This window comes from Argentina silus (assembly GCF_951799395.1).
Source record: "Argentina silus genome assembly, chromosome: 8".
NCBI lineage: Eukaryota > Metazoa > Chordata > Actinopteri > Argentiniformes > Argentinidae > Argentina > Argentina silus.
The window spans coordinates 12,327,754-12,351,006 of record NC_139662.1 but is presented as its reverse complement, the minus strand read 5'-3'; the positions used below and the strand labels follow the sequence as shown (position 1 = coordinate 12,351,006).

At 40.4% G+C, this 23,253-nt stretch overlaps 1 protein-coding gene across 3 annotated transcripts in view; it reads right to left on the bottom strand.

The window, feature by feature from the left end:
* LOC310808209 (paired box protein Pax-7) overlaps window positions 1-21,567 on the bottom strand; it is a gene marked incomplete at both ends in the record, with an annotated part of 59,039 nt that extends 37,472 nt beyond the window's left edge. For 2 of the 3 annotated variants that reach the window (XM_083674981.1, XM_083674982.1), the window contains 4 exons: window positions 18,994-19,122; window positions 19,386-19,530; window positions 20,012-20,247; window positions 21,483-21,567. In XM_083674981.1, coding sequence (XP_083531107.1) covers window positions 18,994-19,122; window positions 19,386-19,530; window positions 20,012-20,247; window positions 21,483-21,567 — 595 coding nt within the window. The remainder of the gene's footprint in view (window positions 1-18,993; window positions 19,123-19,385; window positions 19,531-20,011; window positions 20,248-21,482) is intronic. The other variant, XM_083674983.1, reaches the window with a different exon arrangement.
* Between the last annotated feature and the right edge of the window lie 1,686 nt (window positions 21,568-23,253).

The window sequence follows — 23,253 nt, the reverse complement described above, 5'->3', positions numbered from 1 at the left end:
ACTGCCACTACTACTAATAAAACCAAGTAAGATGAATTTAAATGAGTGTACACATTGTGCATGAGTAAGTGACTGAGTGTGTGTGAGCACCATATGATGTTTTAGAGTGACAGATGTGATGAAAACAGTTTCAGTACAGTATTGAGAGGGTTAGAGTTGTCAGTCTGAGTGGTTTGTCTCCTGTCTGCTCCTGTCTCCTTCTTTCAGAGCCCTGGGGGGATTGTACGGAAGTGGAGAGGCTTAGGTGTGGTCACTTTCACAGCAGCCTTAACCAGTTAGGACTATCTACTAACAACACTTAAAGTTGGTATGCATAAAGCCTTCATAATGGTTACTTACAGTATATTTCAAGTGACATTTGCCACTTCACAATGTCACTTTCTCACGGCAATCAACGCAAAGATTGAAATTAACTTCTAAAGTCCATTATATGTTTGTTGATATGAATTATGGAAGTAAATAGTATTTGACCATTTAGGATACAGCTACAGTATATTACCATTGGGACACAGAGTATCTCTGGGTTTGTGCATTTTCTCTTTGTTGGTTTGTTTGTTTGTTTGTTTGTTTGTTTGTGTGACTGTGTTCAAATACGGGCAGGACGTGTAAAGTTTGTGACATGCACAGAAACAACAAAACACAGAGAAAAGGCTCATCAAACTGGCTTAAGACTCAGGGCCGGCTCTGTAGTTTAATTAAACAAGGAATTATGGGATTAGGTGGAGTGTCTCATTACAGGCCACTGGAGGAGTCTTGTGGTGGATGTCTTTTAGTCCCCCCCCCCCTCCCCCTCCCCACCCGCTACCCCTAAAAAAAACTCACGCTTGAGAATTCTCAACGGATTACATGTGGCCGCAGGACATGAGGCCGCATTAATTAAATCAATTCCTGCGCCATTTTCCCTTCACAAAGATTTGTTTTGTTTTGTTTCCAAAACTGGCCTACTTCACCTTGGTACAAAAATATAAACACTGTAAAAGAAAGTATTTGTCCATACATTGTCTATCCCTTTTTTCTTGTTTGCTTGGTGGGTTTGTTTCTCGGGGGGAAGGGGGCGGGGATCGGGGTGGTTGCTGCGAAGTGATTTGCTGTTAATTTGCCGTGACGACACTTGAGGCCGGTGCAGTGGGCTGTAGATCGCTTTCCAAAGGCACCTCTGTAGTTCTAGGGGTGGCAGCAGCTTTTCATTCGAGACACGGCATGGAATTTATTTGTTCTATTGTACATGCTGTTGGATTTAGAGAGCGAAGGGGGTGGGATGGCGCTGTATCCATCCTTGCTTTCCATCACTTTTGCCTTTCTCTCTCTCTCTCTCTCTCTCTCTCTCTCTTTCTCCCTTTCTCTCAGTCTGTCATCCCACATGGTTATCTGGGGGGATTTGGCCCAGTGTCAGAGACTGTTCTTCATTTTATGTTTCTGAATCACCTTACCACCTCTGGGTTTTCTTCTTCTTGCCTTGCTTTTTTGAAACATCTTTGCTTCTCATTTTCTTGTGTGGCTGAGTCAACAGAACCTGAGAGACTCATCAAAAATCCAAATTTAAGAGGGTTGACAGGCTTCAGAGTTGTGCTTCTCTGTCTGCTTGGATGACTGTGTGTTCTGCCACCTCTCGCCTCTGCAGTGTTCAGTAACTATGTTCAGTATCACATGTCAGCAGCGCCTCCACACACCGTACAGCGTTCGGTGACAGAACAATGAGGGAGCCGGATGAGATAGAAAAAAGTTTGACAGCCTGCTGGAACTGGAAGGGTCAGCGCTCTCTCCCTCTCTGCCGATAATGGAGCCAGAGATTATGGTAATGAAACAGACGCCGGAGCCGATAGAGAGGCTCAACCTGGACCCCATCTTTGTCTCGGCCAGATCCCCGCGATTGGCATACTAGGTCTTTTCACGCAAATGGAAGCGGGGGGACGACAGCGAATGTGCCACGGCATAAATAAAAAAAACATATGCTGCCATCGTGCTATCAAAGCCCCATTTGGTTACAGTGGCTAGACAGGAGCAATCCTGCCTTTACAGTGTGATACATGGCACAGGAATATCGTGTTCCAAACTGACACACTTTACACACACACACGTACACACACGCACACACACACGCACACGCACACACACAAACACACACACACGCACGTGCACACACACAAACACACACACACGCACACACGCACGCATTCACACACAAACAAATCTCATTAAAATGCTAAGGTCAAATACGAAGCCGGTTATCCATTCTTCCATTCATTCAAGTAATAAGGGACATTCCGATTACCAAATAATGACAGCTGTAATTCCATTTGAAAGTTCTGGGGAGAGTGATAAAAATGTCGGAGCCTCAACGTTTTATCACCAAATTAGTGCCTAATTAAGTATCTCTGAGTGTGTACCCTCCTCCAGGGTCCACGGCATTCTCAAATGCCGTATGTTTGCAAAAATCATTAATGATCACATTGCCACCCTTTTTAATTGGGCAATCAATCTAAAACAGAATCAAAACGAACATTAGCTAAATTGTCTTGTTTTACTCTAATTAAATAAGCGTGTTAATTATATTCTGGGGCTGGTGTTTCCCAATGGGATCATCTTGTTGTGATAGCAGCATTCAATTGGTGATACTGCTTGTAGAAACTGTAGCTAAGTAGGCACCAATTCACTACAGAAAACTGTTCTATGTAAACATACTACTGTTCTAACATAAACTGATAGATAGCATTGACAATTGAGCCTCTCTTGTTAAGCCTAGAGGGGGACACAACTTGACTTGTCTTTCCATTAGCTGTACCAATGCAGAGCCATTGACATTGTCTATAATGTATGATGTGTATGTTATCTACTCCAAATTACGCATCAATCACTTGAGCACAAGGCGAGAGGGTTGAGCAGGAACTTAAAGGCAGATCCTATCACAACATACTCCATCTCAAAATACACCAGTAATGAAGAGGGGAGTAGAGGTGGAGCATCGTTTCAACCCATCTCTCTTCATCAGAGATGTCGACACATAATTCTATTATCCCCCCCTTAGTCTTCATCGCATCAGAGAATACAGTGTTTACAAATGACGCTGTCACAAGTGTATGTTCCAATTAGCTACTGTAATACTGTATTTATTACAATAAGTGGTGGTTGTCTAATGGAGTTGTCTTGTAATGTAAACATGTCTGAAAGGCCCATGGTTTGAAGGCTGTTGACATCAGTAGGCCTATGTCTCGACCAAGGGACAGAGGGACAAAGACTGACAGAGCTCTGGAGAGCAGCATGAACTCATTATGGGTCATTTTGAAAAGCATATTAGTTCCAGTATAATTACAATCAAGCCCTGCTTTCCGTTTCCATACAAGCATTGACCAAGCCTCAGCTGAACTGAACAAACTCCACGCTACGCGGAGCGATGCTTTTCCTCGAGAAGAACTGCAACGTTAGCCCGCATTTCACAAGCAAGTTCATCCTTATGTATATGTACTGTCTTACATTGTTGCTATTGTGCAACCGTTCTCTTTGTCTGACAGTTTAAGGAGAAAAGGTGGGGGGACATCGTACAAACAGCTCATTATGGTGGGCTATCTCTGACATGCATCTGTTTCTCCACAATCTCTCTGCCCTCAGGGCTAGATTTACCCCAACCTGCCTCTCCTCAGGACTAATGGAGACTTGAAGTTCAGTCCCTGGTGTGTTGAGAACCAGAGAGGATGGGTGAGATGATGGATTGGGGAAGGATTCACGAAGAGGACCCACTTGATTTGACAGATAAATGGACTTAATATCCATTGCACCAAATTCATCATGATGAATCCAGAAGACATAGGCAGCAGCTGTAAAGGTTTCCTCATTTCATTGTATGGTTGAGGTACTAATTGAAGGGTTCTCTTCTTTCATAAGAATTTCAGACCGAAAACTACAGCAAAAGTGTTTCATTCAATAGTGCAAAATAGCTTTTGAGGTTTGACAAATATACATGGCAAGTATCGATTTGTTGCTTCCAGTACAGTATTTCTCGCAGTTGTGAACACAACAACCTCTTGTTCTCAAAATCTGAGAGTGAGCAAGATGTCTTCCTACCTCTTCACTACCAACATTCATACGTGAAAATGTATCTTCATTTCTATTGTTTTCATTCCTTGGTATAAAAGCACATCTTTGAGAGGAAGAGGACGCAGCACACGAGAACAGGGGAAAGAATGAGAGAGGAGAAAATGGACGAAAGACCGCTCTATAATCTCTGTCTTCCACAACAAACAATTAGGCCTTTTTTCCTCTCTGAAGCATTGGAAAGATTTGAGGAGAGAGAGAATGAAAAGAAAGAGTAAGGAGGTGATGGGTGATGGTCTTTTAGGCCATCTTGTCATGTGCTTGAAGCCTCCGTAGACCCCCTTTTATTTGTTGTCCACTGCGTCTGTGTGAGTGTGCGCTCACCTTAAACAACAGAGAGATTCAGGGGCCTCCCAGCCCTTTCAGGCCCAATAGAGGTAGCACCACAGGGGCCACTTGGTCCTGAAAGGAGAGTATGACAACCCTGTGGTGCTCCGCGGGGCATCAATAAACGCTGACATATTGACTCTCTGTGCCCGAGCACCGCAGCCTGCATATCAAACCATTAAAAGGTCGGGCAAAGCAGGGGGAGTTGAGGGGTGGAGGGGTGTTCTGGAATTCAGTGATTGAAACTAAAATCTGTAAAGATTCTCAATATGGGATGGTGCCTCTGTATGAGGCTACAACCAAATGACGATACCAAAAAATATATATCTAAAACAGAAATGGGAAGGGAGGAGACCTGTAATTTACTTGGGAAATACTTGCTATTGAATATACTAACAGCCATGTAATAGGGATTAATGTGTGATGAGAAAGTATTCCATCTCAATATATAAACATTGCTCATGTGCAGAATAACATAACAGTCTGTTTGTTTTTACTGTGGGTACTCAGGTGTGTAACCATTCAGGAGGAGAACTTTTCTCCCTAATTTCACTCATTTCCGATAGAATCATTTCACATTAAAACCGTGAACAATGGCTGCCCACTTAGGGAGGAAGTGCTGGCCTTACATCGTCAACAGAAACTGGAGAGAGTGCAAATTTGATTTCTACCTGCCAGCATTCGGAAGAACCGAAAAGCAGGTGTCGATATACAACAGATCTCTCTCCACTGCACTTATGATGCGCCTTTTATTTCCTGGTATAAGGACCTCACTAATTGAGGTCAAAGCAAAAGTAATACAATTATGAAAGAGCACAAAAGGAAGCTGGTGAAGTCTGCCAATTGGCACAAGAACTTGATCCACCAACAAAGACCCTCAAATCCAACTGGGCATAAATAGGCACAACTAAACTGAGTCAGAGAGTAGGGCCCCATACTGTATCTGTGGCTTCATTATTCTCTGAATGTACACAACATACACCCCAAACAGTATAACGCTGCTCAAATTCATGCAATATTGTTCCAACCATCGTTCCAATATTGGCCACAACACAGTGGTAACGTATTATAACTGACTCCCGATCCAAAACACACAATGTATACACCAAGACATGCTGGATGGCACAGAGAGGGCATAGATTGCTGTGTAAACATTGTTGTTCAAATAGTTCAAATGCACAGTGTGCCATCATACGTAGAGAATAACCCATACGTAGAGAATAACCCTAACCCTAACCCTAACCCTAACCCTGACCCAGTAGAGCCATGCACACTTATTTAATAATTTATAATACATCAAATTAAAATACAGTCCCATAAAAAAGTAAACAAATGGAAATGTTTGGCCTAAACCTCACACATACTAAAGGACACCATGCAGCTCAGCACTGTCCTCACAGTAAATACTGTATAGAACTGACTCTGAACTCAATCCAGCCCTCCCAAAGATGTATGTGGTATCAAGGCATTATGTCTTAGCAAATAGTTATTAAACGCAAAGTCTTTATCTGTTCTTTTCCCCAACTGTGGCATGCATGTGTCTTTTTTACTGATAAATACTTTTTTACTGATATAAAAAAAAAGAAACGCTTTATAAAGAAAAAATGCTGACTGTCAATATAACCACTGATTTAGATTATGACGGAGAAAGAAATAATAATAATAAAGCGGCATATTATAGATATACAAACGCAAGCCCTTAGTGGACAGCTCGGGGCTTAAAAAAGCAAATGCCAAAAGTTTTAAAGAGCAAGGAATAATCTTATTTTGAAAAAAGCAGATTAATAATCATAGAAGAGGGGTTTCTTTCCCCCCGCAAACAAAATAAGTGATTTGGGCTTGTTGAGTCTCTTTAAAGATTATGGTTAAAAGGTGCTTTGAAATGCACCCTGATACGTTTATGTGAGAGGGGGGAGATAGCTGAGCACTTGATCTGGTGCCTTGTCAACCCACTGGGAGTGCAGCCTTTTAATACCAAGATGAAAAAAAGGCAGCCAGTCTTGTGGCTGTCCGTTTTCAGACAGATCTGGCATCCGCTGGGTGAACCGATGGCCAAACGATGACTATAAATAAGGAGAGAGTGATCCATGTTTATAGCTTAGCGTCTTTGAATTCAACCCGGGAAAGATGCATATATAAATGCTACATCAAATGAACACGTAAATGATTTGATGAGGGAATCATGTGCTATTCTTTTTGGTTTAAAAAATGCTTTATATAATAAACTGCCTGAGATCCTAAACAGCTCAATGTTGTCGATTTCGAAGGGGGAATATGGAGTGGATGTTTAGGAGGGGGTGAAGGGGGAGTGTGTAGCCCGAGGAGTGAGTGCCAGAGGATGCATAAATAAGCCATTTAGTTAAAACTGTAAGACAAGCCCCCTGTTTGAAGCTGGGGGAGAACAGCCTTTCCCCCCCTCCCTCCCTCCCTCATCCCCCCTCCCCTTACCCCCTCCCTCCCTGCCTCCCTCCCTCCTGCAGCTGGCCAGCCCTACTGCTGTTCACACACACTGCCCACCGCATTCACCATTCAAGCCGGTGGAAAAAATCTGAGCAAATTTCTGATTTGCAACACTCTGAGAACATGTTTATTGTCTTTGTGCAAAGTGCGAAAAACACACATATAAATAAAGCTGGGGTAAAGATTCCGGGGTGAAGCTGCTAAAGAGCAGAAAATGGGAGATTTTATGGCCATAAGTGGCGTGGACTGATGGTGATTTTTAAACCCTTGGACCATGGCGTTAACTACTAATCAGCGCTGAGAAACTGGGCAAACGGCTGTGTACTTAATTATTTATGTCTATCCCCCATTGTAATAGAATTAGCCCAAAATTATTGTTGTTTATTTTTAAATGCACTCATTTGACAAAGCAGACCGTGGCAGTTTGATTACTCTGTCAGGCACAAAAAATCTGAAAGCTTTTTATTTTTTTTTATGGGTGGCATTTGTGAAATAATAAGGAAATCGTCCAGTATTTTTATCAAGCCTTTTAACTAACAAATATGTAATGCAGGGGAGGAAAATCTGGTATTTTACACAGTAGTATATAGTGAAGAGGGGTACACTGGAGAGGAGGCCAAGAAAAAATTCAAGAAAACTAGAGCATTTTTACAAAATCTCAGCAAAGGCTGATTTCAGATGTGGAAAAGCTAATCTCTGTCCACCACTGCCTCTGTGACACTTTAGGGGTAGAAAAGTGATGATGAGGATGAGTTAGCCTGGGTGTTAATGGACATAGAGAGAGGCACGACCTGGCCTCAAGGCCAGGATAAGTGAGTCCCAGACACCTGTGAACCCAAATGAATCAAAGTTCACCACTAAATATGTCAATGTCAGCCATTTTAGGAAACATTTGAGGTTCTCCAGCCAACCCATCATCTGTACAATTTTCTCAAGCTTTACTACAAAAATGAACCACAAGCAAAATGCAATAGCCTATCTGTGGTTGCAGTTTTAACTATCCTAGGATACTGACAGGTGTTAGTTTTCCTAGTTTGAACATACTTTGTCGTAAAATTAGTGATCTACTCTGTAAACAAAAGGCAGGTTTTAAGAGACAGCTACTGTGTAGAATAGAATATAAATATATATATATATATATATATATATATATATATATATATATATATATATATATATATATATATTAATTTGAGAGGCCTGTGTGCAGTCATATCTGATCAATCCCTGGTTCATTACTAAAATGTAGGTGCACATACACATATGGAACATACAAAACAAGAAGAAGTACATGAACATGGGGCTCAGAATAATTTCAAAACAGTTCATATAACACATATTTCTCACTTAGGTGAGTACAGTATATAATCTAAAAGCATTGACACAGTCCAAAAATGTGCATTCAGAATTTTCATCACTTTACACCAGCAAAATATACAATATGATATAAAAATACCACTGAGCCATACTCTAGTGACCTAAGAGCATCCAGGGTAAAAAGAGGACCTCTTCAAAAAGAATTATTTTTCCTGTTCAAACTGCAACTTACTCATAACTGGCCACCAATAGGACTGTCACTCAAACACATCCCCTCTATTTGCACGTCCTTATTACTGTATCATCCCCTGGCTCAATCAACCATGTTTTTTTCTTCTGTTCATCTGTCCACATGACCGTGACAAAATCTTCCAATAAAACAAACAGACAAAATAGCTTGGAGGGGGAATGTAACTGCACGAACCCCATGAATAGATCCATCAACCAGTTAGGCAGACAGTAGTACAGACATGTTTTTTTATGGGTATACAAAGGGGACAGTAACACTGCCAATATGTATGAACAACAGCAAAAGATAGGTGACTGCCAATATCAACAACAAGTGATTTAGAAATGTGTGGGAGAGCAGAGAAGAACCAAGAGGTTTGCTATCAATGTGACTTCTCCACGTTTGTTTCTGAAGGCCTCATCCTCTCTAATAGTTGTCTGGGATTGTAATCTACCCCTTAATCTGGGCCCCCTTCACACATGCCCCCCCCCCCGTTGGATTTGTCTCACTCACTCCGGCCCGCCTTGCACAACGGCTGTCCGAGGGCCGACAGTGCAGGGATACTGATTGTGTTGTTAATGGTGACACCTGCCAGGGATGGCCTCGACCAGGGCCTTGGCTGCCTTGCATTCAGAGATTCCTAGGCTGTCCAGGAGTCACCTCCCCTGGGAGAGGTGCCCTTGGGAATGACCAAGCCTGGGTTGTTTTGAGTAACAAATCATAGGCATAATGATGTGAACAGTCGGACGAAACTGTTCCTTGAGACCTAATCTATTGGCATGGACATTCCTGATGAGACTGTGTTGGCCGGAGGACCTAGGAGAGGACAAGAATGTAGCGCTTCACATTTCGTACAACATTCAGTCATTTGGCAGACGTTCTTATCCAGAGCTTCTGTGTTTACTCAATTAGTGGTGTTATTGTCAGGTACTTTATTCTGTAGATACTCCCTAGTGGTTCTGATTGGTAGAAATCATGCTCAACTCAAGAGAGGTGTTACTTTGAAATGTACGTTCAACAACTGCATCCACAGCAACCAACACATTTAGCACTCTGGCAGTCAGGAACGATGACTTGGACTAAGAACAAAGTTCTTCGAATACCGGCGCTACAAAAAGCCACTTATCACCACATTCAACCTGCAGTTGAGCGCGAGGTGCTCCAGTTCAACCGTGAAAAGACCAAGGGAGCATAAGTAAATGTCTCTCTCGCTCTCCTTTTTTTCGGTGCAATTAGCATATTTCCCTCTCAGTGTTGTGACACCTGCTGCCCAGTGTGGGCGTGCGGAACACAAGGCTTTACTTCAAACGCACCAAAAGACCAGCAAAATCACCGCATTGACTCAACCAGAGCCCCCCGCCCCCCCCATCCCCCGCCCCCCTAGCCCCCCCACCCCGCCCCCAGATTGGACCCCTCCCACTGCAGATGTACATTAATGCAAGGGAATAGCTACCAATCAGCACTGCAGAGAAGCACAGGGAGAGAAGCCCTCCTTTTTAACACGGCCTGTTGTCTGGCTCCATCATGTCAGTTTGAGGGAGCCCATTCAAAGGTATTCATGCATCAGTCTTTGAGCCACAATGGCAGCTAGTTTATAAACTGTCAGCCTGGTTGCCTGAAGCCTTTGGTTTGCATTGTTTCCTTTCCCTTAATAAACTTTTGGAGGAGTTCATCAACTTGCCTGAATAGCCGATGCAGCAGGGCCAAAGACACAAAATAACAGACGCTCGTTCCCCCTTTCACTTTCTTTTCTTTCTTTCCCCCTTTTTTAAGTGACTGTTTGTCTATCAATAGAAAGAGTGGGCAGGCAGACAGACATCAGGGTGATTTTAGGCCAAACCCCAAACAATTGACTTTTAGCTCATTCATCTCTGACACTAACAGAGAGAGGGAGTTATAAACATAGAACACATGTACCACCTACCCTGTGTTAAAACCTGCCTTCTTCTGAAACTAGGCAATAGGAAAAAAGGCACATAGGCACTAAAATAATTGCTTTCGACAACAAAATGCATTCTATATGATACAGCAGGCAAATTACAGCACATAATCTCAACCTCCGAAGTGTGTAAACTTCAGATGTGTATCAGGACATTTGAGTAGAAAGCCACTATCGAAACATTAATGATATGATGTCTTTGTTTGGATAAATATATCCTCACATATTTTTCAAGATAGCTTGTAAAATAAGTGGGACAAATTACATTATTGCGATGACTTAGAAATAGCCATTAATCCAGTTTCATACCTTTCAGCAGCGTGAACGTTTATTTTGGAGAGAAATATAGGGGCTTAATGGAATGCTTAATCTCTGTAAATTTAAGGTCATTTCATACCCAATTAGAATGGATTGGTGCATTGTGAACAAGGTTTCGTCTAAAGGGTGAGGGGTAATTCAAGATACTACGCCACTGTACACATGTAGAACGACTTCCTAGTGCCTGTCAAATTTTAAACTTCCACCTTAGCCACTAAGAAGGTGTCAAATACATTTTCATTCCGGGTATACCTGTCCAAAAGCATACAATTCATTGGTCATGTAAACAGATTCAAATTGAATCATTTTTATATTAAGGTTAATATCTGATGTATTACTTGAAATCTTCAAGCATGTTCATTGTTCTTGGAGGGGGCCGACAGCCTAACATAAAGGTAACACTGTAGGTCATAGAGTGGTCTATGACAACAACATCCATGTACAGTACTATGCATATGGAATTTATTTCTTATTTTCTTATAATTACCCAATAATATATTGGCCAAATCTGATTTACTGAATATACATTTATAATTTACTATTATTATTTGTATCATTATTATTATTAATAGTATTATTATTATTATTAATAATAATAATAATAATAATAATAATAATAATAATAATTATAATTATAATTATAATTATAATTATAATAATAATAATAATAGTAGTAGTAGTAGTAGTAATATCCATCCAAATCTAAAGGCTTAAATTGAAGACATGATGGTGTTAATGGCTGGTAAGAAGTAAATATGATCTCATGGCATGATGATGATATGGTTCCAAGCTGGACACTGTGATCCTGTTATGGGGCTGTTATTATAGGCTAAAAGTGAGGATGAAAGGGGTTCATGATCAGGGGAGGCTGGTGGAGGTAGAAATCGGAGGACGGGCGCATTGTAATGCATGGAAAGGAATGAGGAATGGTATCAAACAACACACGTTTGATAGCATTCCTCATTCCATTCCATGCATTACAATGCGCCCGTCCTCCGATTTATACCTCCACCAGCCTCCCTTGGGTTTAAGAGCCCTTCTCTTCTGTAGGCCGTCTCCCCTGGTTCCCCGGATGAATTACATGGGAGAGTGAAATGACTTGGATTTAACTGGAGGTATACAGACCCCCAGGAGCCCCTGTCAGAATCCCATACACTGGTGCCTAATAAACCAGTCATGCACAAAATATCAAGTTAACCCAGCAGACAGGCCAATGAAAGGGACCATGGCTGCATGTTGAGTGGTCAAGACTTCATATAATACTGTCGGCCTATTTCACCACCATAGGTCTACATCCCTGCTACTGAAGTTTGACACTTTGATGAACCGAATCTACCGATGTTGGTTTAACATACAGAAACTCAAAGATTCATGGCGGGATCCCCAACTGGGTATGTAAAGGACAAACCAATACAATGGAAGGAATGTTGTATTGTAATTGGTTTGAGGGTATGTGCGTGGGGGTCACATTGTAGTTCCTAAAAAGACACAGAAATTAAGTAAAAATAGTGCTTATGGGATAAGATAACAAACCCAGGCTAGCACTGATGACAAGGATTTGTTTTTGTTTTCTATAGCCTGCTTAAATCAAAGGGTTTGCTATGATTATAGTGTTGCACTGTTGTTGCACGGACAGCACAGAAACTGTATTTTTTCGTTGGAAGTCTTCTTAGATCTTTACTGTGAGTTGTTTAAGCGCTCAACCCAGGGTTCTAGGAGTACCGATAGAGTGGTAGTACGCCCCAGTGGTTCACGGTGGTATTGCAGGCTAATGGCACCGCTAATACCGATATTTGTAATAGCTCACTACAACACTCAATTATGTAATTAAATGTAGTGACAGTTTCATGTATTTTGTGTAGTTATATTTGGCATTCGATGTTGATAATGGTGGTAGTAATAATAATAATCATAATAATCATAATAATCATAATAATCATAATAACAATAACATTTATTTGTGGCTAAGTTCAGTTTTGTTCATTAAGAATACAAAACACAATACTTGTTTTGTTGCACCCAAAGAAGCGTTACAAATTCCACTTATCAAAATCAATAAAATCACATATAAACAAAAGACAACCAATATGTTATCCATTGTCCCAATGGCTATCGTTTTCAAGGGAGCTTAATAGTTACCCAAGGCTTCTGACTGCCCTGAACCTCGTTTTGCCCATTTCTTCTTTGTGAAATGCTATTCTTTTGTCCTCTGATCAGTCTCCCATTGGGTCGCCAGACAAGATTCTTGGCATTTGTCGGCTAAATGAAAGCGGGATTAAGGAATGGCTACTGAGCACTCCATGGCAAAGAAGTGGGCTTCTATTCTCCCTTTTAAAAACCCTTCCCAGTGTAGTAGCTCCTCTGTAGATATAGGCTATTTGTTTTCTCAAAGACGCCATTGATGCAGTTCGAAGAATAAAGCAATATCAACAAGTAGGCTAGTATAGCCCTGCAAGATGGATGAACACTTGCAAAATAGGGTAATTTGAAAAATACCCAGAGGCTAAACTGCTATGTTTTCAATAGCCTATACACGTTACAATTATAAAAACGTGTCTCGCTATTAAACAGATTTTCGTTGTTTAAGTTTGGATTTCAGTGATGCTTTTATTGTCCTGACAAACAAATCTAGCTTAGGCCTACATCCTCAAACACTAATTTCATGCAAGACATTTAATTAATGTATTTGAGGGTTATAATAGGCCTATATTGGAATTACATTGTTGAAAATGTACATTAAATGAAGGAACTATGCATTCGTTGTTAGCAGTATCTGACGAGTGGCGACCAGAGGCAGTGTCCATATCTTCATCAACGATCTTCATTTGGGGTCAACAAGAGTTCCTTGCCCTTCTAATTTTATGGAGTGATGGCGAGTCTCGCAATCAAAAACCACTATTGTGACACTACATAGGATGCCCGGAGGCCAATACTTTTATTGGTGTCAGCAGGAGTTTTCACTTGTCGTTTGTTCGATTCGTTCTTCAGATCTACCATGGCTATATGCCCCCCTGCCCAGCGGCCCAGTGCCAGTTTAAAATTAATGAAATGCTTTCCTCTGACCCCAACCATCAAGCCTACAATTGTTTTTCATTGCAAATGAATTGCATTTAAGATCAACGAAAACGTAGGCTACATAAAACGCAAATACGTTCATTTGGAAGCACTTTTGAAGAGAATGTCACCCAATAAAACCACTCAGTGCTGAAATATTCGACACCTTGGGATTTGGTGTGCGTTTGGGGAGGGGGGAGTTAATTCCTTTAAAGTTATTGAGCAGGAAAGGATTATGTACTTGCCTTTATATATTAGGAGAAAAAATCCCCATGTAGTCTACAGTACACCTTCGAATTTTCCTAAGTAGCCCCAAAAAGAGAGGTTGTCCCTTTAAAAAGCCCACCAGAGATCCGAGTATTCGCGGTGGTATAGCATGTGCGCCAGATAGTCCCTGTCCCACATGGCAAAAGTGCTTTAATTAATAGACAGGCAGGCTTGAAAGCAGCACTGGCAGTCTATGATGAACTCCCATTGTGGTGGTGTCACCACAAATGTTTCTGATAAGCAAAAGCACCCAAGGATCAAAGACTATAAGCCTCTCAATTTCCTCTAGCCGCTTCTACTTTTCCTCACCTACTTTTTTTTCCCTTCCCCTCTTCTCTTAAAAAAAAAATCTGAAACACACAACACGAAATCCCCTCCATGACAACCAAAGGGTCCCGCCTCAGGTTAGCAGGTCACTCGAGCTTTTGGATATAATTGCGCATTAATTCGACGTGATGAAGAGGCTTACTCTAAGGTCGTTCTCTCTCAATATGACTTACAGTATGTCTTAATAAATTGACAGCACGAGATGAAGAGGCCCTAATCAATGTTAAGATTTTCCCTGTCCATTTAGAAGTTCATCCCATCAGCTTCTGTGATGCTGATGTACACGTCGTATAAAGGGATTTATAAATTATATGATTGTCCTTGCTTTGAAAACGACACTTTTGAAGACATTCGACAGAATGCACGAGGGAATTGCAAGGTGTTTGGTAAGATGTACCAAAACGTGTAAATCATGACCCCCCCATTCAATGAACATATGAGTATTGTTTGACGTCAAGAGAGTAGGTTTCACAAACCTGATGTAGGCTAAATAAATAAATGAATAATCTAATTCACATGTTGAATGAGTACCTTATTATTGCCTCCCTGAAAAAGCTTGATCTTGCTTAACAACGGCTTTTACATTCTAAATGATGGTCATTTGTTGCTGGTTTGGCTAATTTGATTTGTTCCACGAATTACGTCATAGGTTTATCGGGATTTCGTAATATAGTTCCGTCTTATACTCGATGCACATTGGTTAAACATTTAAGACACTAGGCCATTTCTTACCCCAACAGCGGAATTAAATGGCGTATAATTATTATTTCTGGCCGGAAATATTTGAGGGAGCCATATCATAATTCTTCATTCTTCACGGATACCCAATACAGTTGTCCACTCAATAGCCTAATCATTATCGTTATTACTACTACTACTACTATTATTATTATTATTATTATTATTATTATTATTATTATTATTATTAATGTTAATGTTATTATCACCATTATTATTAGGACAACCCCTGTGCTAAAATTATTTTCAGCCTGTTGTTTTTTTTCTTTTTATATGTCCCTTAAAAATCTTGCCATGTAAATTCCAATGAAATTTGGAGTGAGACAGCGAGGGGGGAAAGGGGAGGTTAATCCGAGTTTAATACATTGATGCACAGCATAGGACCGAGTCTGTGATGATTGTGTTATCTCTACCCAACATTTGGGTCTCCCTCAATTTCAACCCAGCCAAATAGCTGCGAGAAAGTGCAGATGGAGTCACTCCCGATGCCTGAGGAAAAAAATGTTATTAATAGCTAAATAACTTCCCCATACTTTCACTAAATCTCTCTCTCACCATCCCAGATGGATTTGTTTGAAGTGGTCTCTCGACTCATCCCGTCGTCCTTTTTCTTTCAACGAAGCTTATTTTGGACCTAAAAATATAATTTTCGCTTTTTCTACAACTATCTTGGGAAAACACTATGCATGCTCTGGAATATGTGGGTGTAGTCTTTTGTTTTCATTCGGTAGCCTATTTTGCAACTCCTCAACGTCTACCTAATGCATTTACATCCACTCATTACATACAACCATTAAACTAACTGGGCGTAATTTATATGCTGTCGTTTAATTCATATCAAGTTACTGCACTCGCTGTTTTCTGCAATTTACGCATCTGCCCTACGTGTCTTGTATTTCTAACGTCATTTGAAATTGAATATAGAGAGCGCGACGGAGTCCGAGGCCTGAGGTTGACTGACATCGCTGTCCCCTCACTGTCCTCTATCATTTCCTCTGATCCTACTCACAACAGTCACAAATCCCGCCTGGCCCCTGTTTGATTAGATGGAGAACCGCAGGTAATCCGCCCGTTTGTTCAAGTGTCCATTGCTCTCTTCAATCACGCAGGCTATCGATGACGTCTGTGTGTTGTTTTAATCAAAGCCAATTGTTCTTTATGAGTTGACTGATATAGGCCTACAGTCCTTTCAGTAGGTGTGAGGTAAAATATATATATTTTTCCTCCGGCAAGGCCTGAAATAGGTCACACACCGACTTCTTGAAAAATGTAAATTGTCTTATGCCATATTATCATAGGCCTATTCACATGCGAATTAAATTAGCAATATATTCTCCGTTCCACATAGAACTGTTGAATGTAGGCTATGCCTCATACGTTGATGATAATGTATATGTAACCCGTAGCAATAAGATTAGCCTGTGATTGCAGCGTTCAAACAGCAATCCGAAAATTCTGTCAATAAAAACGAGCAAAGACTACCATACAAAACTATCCCAGGTTGTATAACTGCAGTATTTTCTTCTCCCAAAGCATTTGCAGTCAACTTAAAATCTGAATGGACATACGGTTATTTTTTTTTATAAGCTCAGACTTCAAACACGATGCCCCCTTCATCGCGAAACCACCCCCGTGCATTCTAATACATGGGGCAATTTTGCTTGCAGTCTATAAACTGTATAATTTACTTAAAAGTGATTGGTATTTTCATCTCCAGATTCTAGGATGTCAGAGCCATAGCCGCCAATGCAATCCAAAAATAAAATGAAGTAAAACAAAAATAAAATAAATATATAAATACAATCTCGACAACTATAAAAGAAACCTAAAATCTCATGAATTCGTGCCTGAGGCTAGCCGCGGAGTGAGCCGTTTAGAGATGAAAGTGAAAAGAAATAAAAGGCTCAATTTAATCTGCTTTAAAACCCTTCAACATAACGTTTGTGTTTGAAACTCCAAGAGTGAGGGCTGATAGGGGATAAATACATTTCTTACCATGCCTGCGAGCTATTACACTCCTCTCCAACACAGACCCCCATTCAACAGACACCGGTTTCATTACGAGCTGTAATAAGTCTTAACATTATTAAATGCCAGCCGGATGATAGAATGAAACAAGCACAGAGACGAATCTTTTTAAGAATTAAAAAAGGGGGGACAGTTGGTATCCTGGTTTCAAGATGTCACCATAAAAGCCAAACATGTGGGCAGAAATTTGACGGAGGGTTTGCGATAATATTTCATTTTCAAAAAGCTGTCCTCTAAATAAACACATTTGGATACAAAGGGGCCTATGTTACTGAACACGTAGGCTTCATTTAAATGCGTTCCATCTGTAATTCGCTTTCACACGACGTGCTGACGGAAGACAAAGTGGTTCGAAGACAATCTAGGAGTATTTCCTATCAAGGACTGTGCTATAATCAAAGTGCTACAGCCCCTGAATCGGGTGAAGTTGACCGTGGCCCCAGCTCTAAAACTACTGTCTGACTATAGGGAAGCATTCTGTTTGCAAAGGATATGATCACAGGCGATACGTAGAATAAACAGTAAGGCCATAATGAACTGCTGTCACATCATTATGATCCATGCGTCAGTTGTTTACACATTTACTGGTAAGGAGCAGGCACTTGTTCATGCTCGAGATAAATCATCAATAGCCTATATTTTATACCACGAACCCATGCACTTCAAACAATAAACATGTTTTCTATCAATTAATAGATTTTCTTTTTATATATATTTAGAGTATCTTACCCACCCACCCCTCTTCAGAAAGAAAACAGTTAGGACGCACAATAGCTTCCAAAATGGGCAGTAGGCATTTCAAAACAAGAATGACACATTTTGCACCCTCCATTGCTTAATCTGTTCCAACAGACGATTCTATAATATTACAAAACTATCTACCAGCGGGGTGGATTGAATAATTCATTTGCCTTTAGTTCCCCTCTTGGCCTTTTGTCCAAAGTTTTTTCTCTTTTCTTTACGGGTTTTTGAGTGTGAAAAAACGGCCTCTTTTCGCTGCCCTGCTTTTGAGGGTTTTGCCTTTGTACCTCGGAAACCTTGTTTTCAATGGAGTGGAAGTCTCGAGGACTGAAGTTCATCTTCAAGTTTAGAGGCTGTCTCTTTAGAAAGAAGCTTTTTGTGCGACCGTTTAAACAACATATGCAAAATGTTTGATCATTTTATTTGGAAATCCCTGTCTTTCTCAGACAGGATCTAATACATCTTTACAAGAGAATGTCGCCAAAATCATCCCAACAAAGCACCACAATAAGAATAAAAAACGACGGCTCTTTCTAGGCCTAAACATTTCACAAACACCCATCTGACTAAAACTCAGTGATTAAATAAATTGCACTTCATACATTTTATTTGTTTAAATCCATAAACTCATTCATCCATTTAAGCCACTATCCTACAAGAGCTTCCGATTCAAAAGCCTATTAAATGTTATTTATGAGCAGAAAACCCAGTTATGAGGTAAACACACGCTAAATAATGTGCAGGATCAAGAATGGTTGTAACCTGCTGGTCGTAATTGATATTGATTGTCACATCGGTCATCTGTCAGTAGCCGTTTCAAGGGACCGTTTAACCAGCGTCAGAAGACTGTTGTGCAAATGAATGCAGTCTCAAATACCCACCGTCAAGGCTCATATAAATAATTAAGCAGGTCTAGTTAAGATCCTATTGGCAAACAGCTTAACGGCATGAAAAAAAATCACAAATTTGTGCAAAAGAGCAATTAGGTCAATTTGCAAATAATTGCATGCAATTCCACAAGCAGGAATTGGCCACAGCTGCGCCCTTATAGGCCGTAAATCCTATTATCTTTTGCGCTACCAACTATCATGGAGCACAGGCCTACACATCCTTTAGTGTGAGAATGTTTTCAAAAGCATTTATAACCCAATTGAATTACCTTTATCGCCGAGTATGCCATCAATGCTGTGTTTGGTTTTCTTCTCTCCATCTTCATCCTTTTTATCACAATCGTCTTCATCATCTTTCTTCCCAAAGCGACCTCTAAGTACACGACTAATTGAACTCACTGAAAAGGAAAAACATATTGCGTTAATCATTTAGCAGCCTGAATATAGCCTACAGTTAATAATAAGAATACAAATAAGAATAAGAATAATATGCCTAATAATATGCCTAATAACAATAACAACAACAAAAGCAATAATAATAATAATAACGATAACACTACTAATAGGCTAATAATAATGACATGTTATGAACCTTTCACTCGTTGATAGAGGGGTTTATTAAAGATGTAACATCATTTGTGTAGTAAAAAGGGTTGCTTACCAGATGAGGCCTCACCTGAAGGAACCGTGCTTCTGTCACACACCCCGTCCTTCAGCAGCTTGTCTCGGATCTCCCAGCTGAACATGCCCGGGTTCTCCCGCTTGTATTCCTCAATCCGTTTCTCCACATCAGGCGTTGCTACCTGCTATCGGGTTTAATTTACGCAGGACAATGGTAGAACGGAGAGAGCCAATAGAGAGAGAAAAGAGAGAAACAAAATGAGAGGCAGAGAAAATGAATAAAAAAGAAAAGAAAAAGATGAGAGATGGAGCGTGAACAACTTTAGTGGAGGTTAAAGAAGCGCCGTGCAAGCTTTAAAATGGTTACTCAATAACAGTTTATATTAGCCCACTTTCAGGACTTTTTTGTAACACATTTCAACAAACTCTTATGAAACAGAAAAATGGACATAAAAAGAACCGTAGATTTCCTATATTTTACATAATGATTATATTACAATGTGGTAAACAGGCCTAACCCTGTAAGTAAAGTCTTTGAAAATATCTCCGAACAGATAGAATATTTATTGGTTTTAATAATTACTTTTCATTATTATTATTATTATTACGATTATAATAATAATAAACCGTTATTGTTGTTGCTACCGCCAAACTTTTCTCACTCACTCTGGGTTTACTTCCTCCTATTGCCCCGGGACGAATCGAACCTGTTTCTTGATACCGACAAAGAATTTTGGACACGCAACCGTGGGAAACACGGAGCTGTCGAGAGATCACGCAGGGACGGATGCCGTGGTGGGCCATCTCCACTATCTTGTGACGGATATGATTTGGCAGCGGCCTTCCGTTGATGAACACTCCGCCGAGTTGATTCACCCGACCTTGACCCAGGGGAGTTGACACTGTGCACAAAACAGAAAGCCCACTGTGAAAACGACACCATTTCGTTTACACACCACAATACATAACATCTTTCTAGGAATGCGTATAGAATTATTGCTTTACAGTAGGCTACAAATAATAGAATAACACAAAATACGTTTTCATAATAACCCTTTACACAACTATTTGTGATTGTGAATCAATGTTGGTATATAATTTCGAAGAAATAGCCTACATATATGGAAATTAACATTAAAAGGCCAAGGCTAAGACCTAGGAAGACTAGGCTATTTGGCCTACACATTATATTGTATGTCATAGTTTACATTACAGAGGCCACAATAAATGTAACCCTCACAATTGTAAAATGTAGCCTAATCATATAGCATCTATAAATTACATAGCTTACCCATACAATTGTTGAACGTCATCATGGATGGGCCTAAATATCATAAATCTGCTGTTATAACAATTCAAAGTAATTTGACACATTTCAAATTATAATATAACTGGTTGAACAGTCTGCACTGAAATTGTAACAACAAAACAGCCATTTTACAGAGGATTCGTACAAGTCATGTTGAAAAAGGTGTCGCAGGATTTGTCATTAGCCAGATAGCACTTGAGTGTCCCATCCGGCATTGAAGAGGTTCTGAAGAGCGTAGCTTCGTCCGGCTTCATTATTCGCCGTCATGCTGTACAAATATTGATGTAATCCTTTGATTCGTCGTTTTGCTGTGTATTTTACTTTCATTTCCTGCACCAGGACACTTCAACAAATCCTGGATCTTGGCTAGCTTGCAAGCTTCGTGTTCTTGGGGATTTTATTGCAGCCACTTAAGCACGAACCTTGCTTGGGAGAAGCTCCCACTGACGATATATAAATGCAAATCATTTTGCGTGAGTCTGTAAATTCTTTTCACACTTTTGCATATGTTCATAAACATTCTCATAATTGAGCACCCAGTTTGATTTCCATCAACCCCCTTTGCTCATACTTAAACATACGAGAGAACAAATATTATGGAGCAGTAACAGTAGCTTACCCTAATTAGTATTTGTTGTTGTTGTTGTTAAATAGATTTTTGGCCTAACATTCTGCAACTCAAATTCACAGTAGCCTAATGTGGATGAGCTATAGGCCAACCACATTAGCTATTTAGAAATGTTGCTTTAAATAGAATTCAAATGTTGCTTTGACTTTAAAAAGTATATGACATGTTCACTGACGGGTGTAGTTGCATGCTAAACGTACCTTCCAAGGGGAAGCCGGTGCGGGGGTAGTTCTGTCCGGGTGCTGGTCGCATCATTCGAGGTACTGTTCCCGGCAAAGACGACATTCTACTGTTCAAAATAGCAGGCACAACTAGGCCAATTTTTCATCTGTTAAACCAAGTCCAAACTTGATGGTGATAATTGTTTTGTAGATGAAAAAATACTTGCAGTCCACTGAGCAAACGGGAAAAAATGGGGAAAAATCATCCAAACGGATAATCTCTGAAAACTATCTCTGAACACTAACCCCCCCAAAACGGTCAAATAGAAATACTTCTCAGGCCGCTCGGTGGGGGGCATGAGCAAAATAAGACTGCTGCGAAGGTGCAGTGTGTGTACGGTGGGAGGGTGTCCCTGACTCTCTCAAGTGGGCAAAGGCTACTCTTTGCTGTGATTCCCTAAAAGGTCTAGTAGTGTTTGATGACCAAGTCTGCTTGGAGGTTGGGAGTAGTTTAAGTGGACAACTTTGGCGCACGGCGAAGGAGGGGGTGTTGTCTCGCGCACCGATAGGTTCCCGGAGCTTTCTTTTATTCATGAGGGGAAGAACGGAATACAGCCACATTTCTCCACCAATCGCAAAAACAGCGTGCGACGCAAATACATTTTGCGTCTCCCCATTCACCACACGCCGGAAAACCAACAAAACATTTGATTAGGCCTAATTAAACTGCCCCTGGTGATTCTTTAAACTGCAAGATACATACCATATATGGTTGATAAGTTCCACTGTTCCACATAAAATGTATTAGGCTCTCAGTGTCTATAGGTCTATATAAACGTATAGGAAGATACCTGCCTTGGTAAAGAAGGGTCGAAATCATCCTATCAATTGAAGTTTTTCTCTTGACACATGCTTATTGCATGATTGATGATTTAACTAGTACCAACTCACTTTCTGTTTCCCTCTCTCTCTCACTCTGTGTGTGTGCGTGCGTGTGTGTGTGTGTGTGTGTGTGTGTGTGTGTGTGTGTGTGTGTGTGTGGTGTGTGTGTGTGTGTGTGTGTGTGTGTGTGTGTGTGTGTGTGTGTGTGTGTGTGTGTGTGTGTGCGTGCGTGCGTGGGAAATCAGAATTGAACATCAGAATGAACCACCCGTTTGCTATGTGATATCAGTCACAACCTACAATAGTTCGTGATGTTTCAATAAACCATTAACATCATCAACATAATATTAGTTACCTCGGTCTTGAAATAAAATGTAAGGTACTTTATTCGGAGTTTGTAGACAACTAATTATCAACTCAATCAAACCCTAACCCACGTTCTTGTGGGCTATATCGTGCTATATATACACGATGTAGCCTACAATATATATATATATATCTGTATATATATATATATCTTTCTACATCTGTAGAAAGTCCTAAATTACATTATCCAAGTAAAGCTTGTGGCCCATTGCCATAATAATGAAAATAATAAATCATCAGGAGACCTGATACCTCAAAATTAGCCTTATTATGTAAATCTTACTAAGACACTGCTGGCAGCTCAACATAAGCGAGCTAATAAAAAAGTTCGTAGGTAGGCCTTCAATAGAAAGGCGAAAATATTAGGTGAGACGTGAAGACTATCATTAACGGGAAACAACATTTTCCAACAATTAACGAGTGTGGTGGGGTGGAATGATGATTTCAGATGCGCCGGTGGAGACGATTTGGTACTCTGCATGGCGCAGAGAAGTACGCAGCATAATAGCTGAAACGCCTTTAGGATTTGGGGCGTTGTATTGGATATATGCTTCTATACATG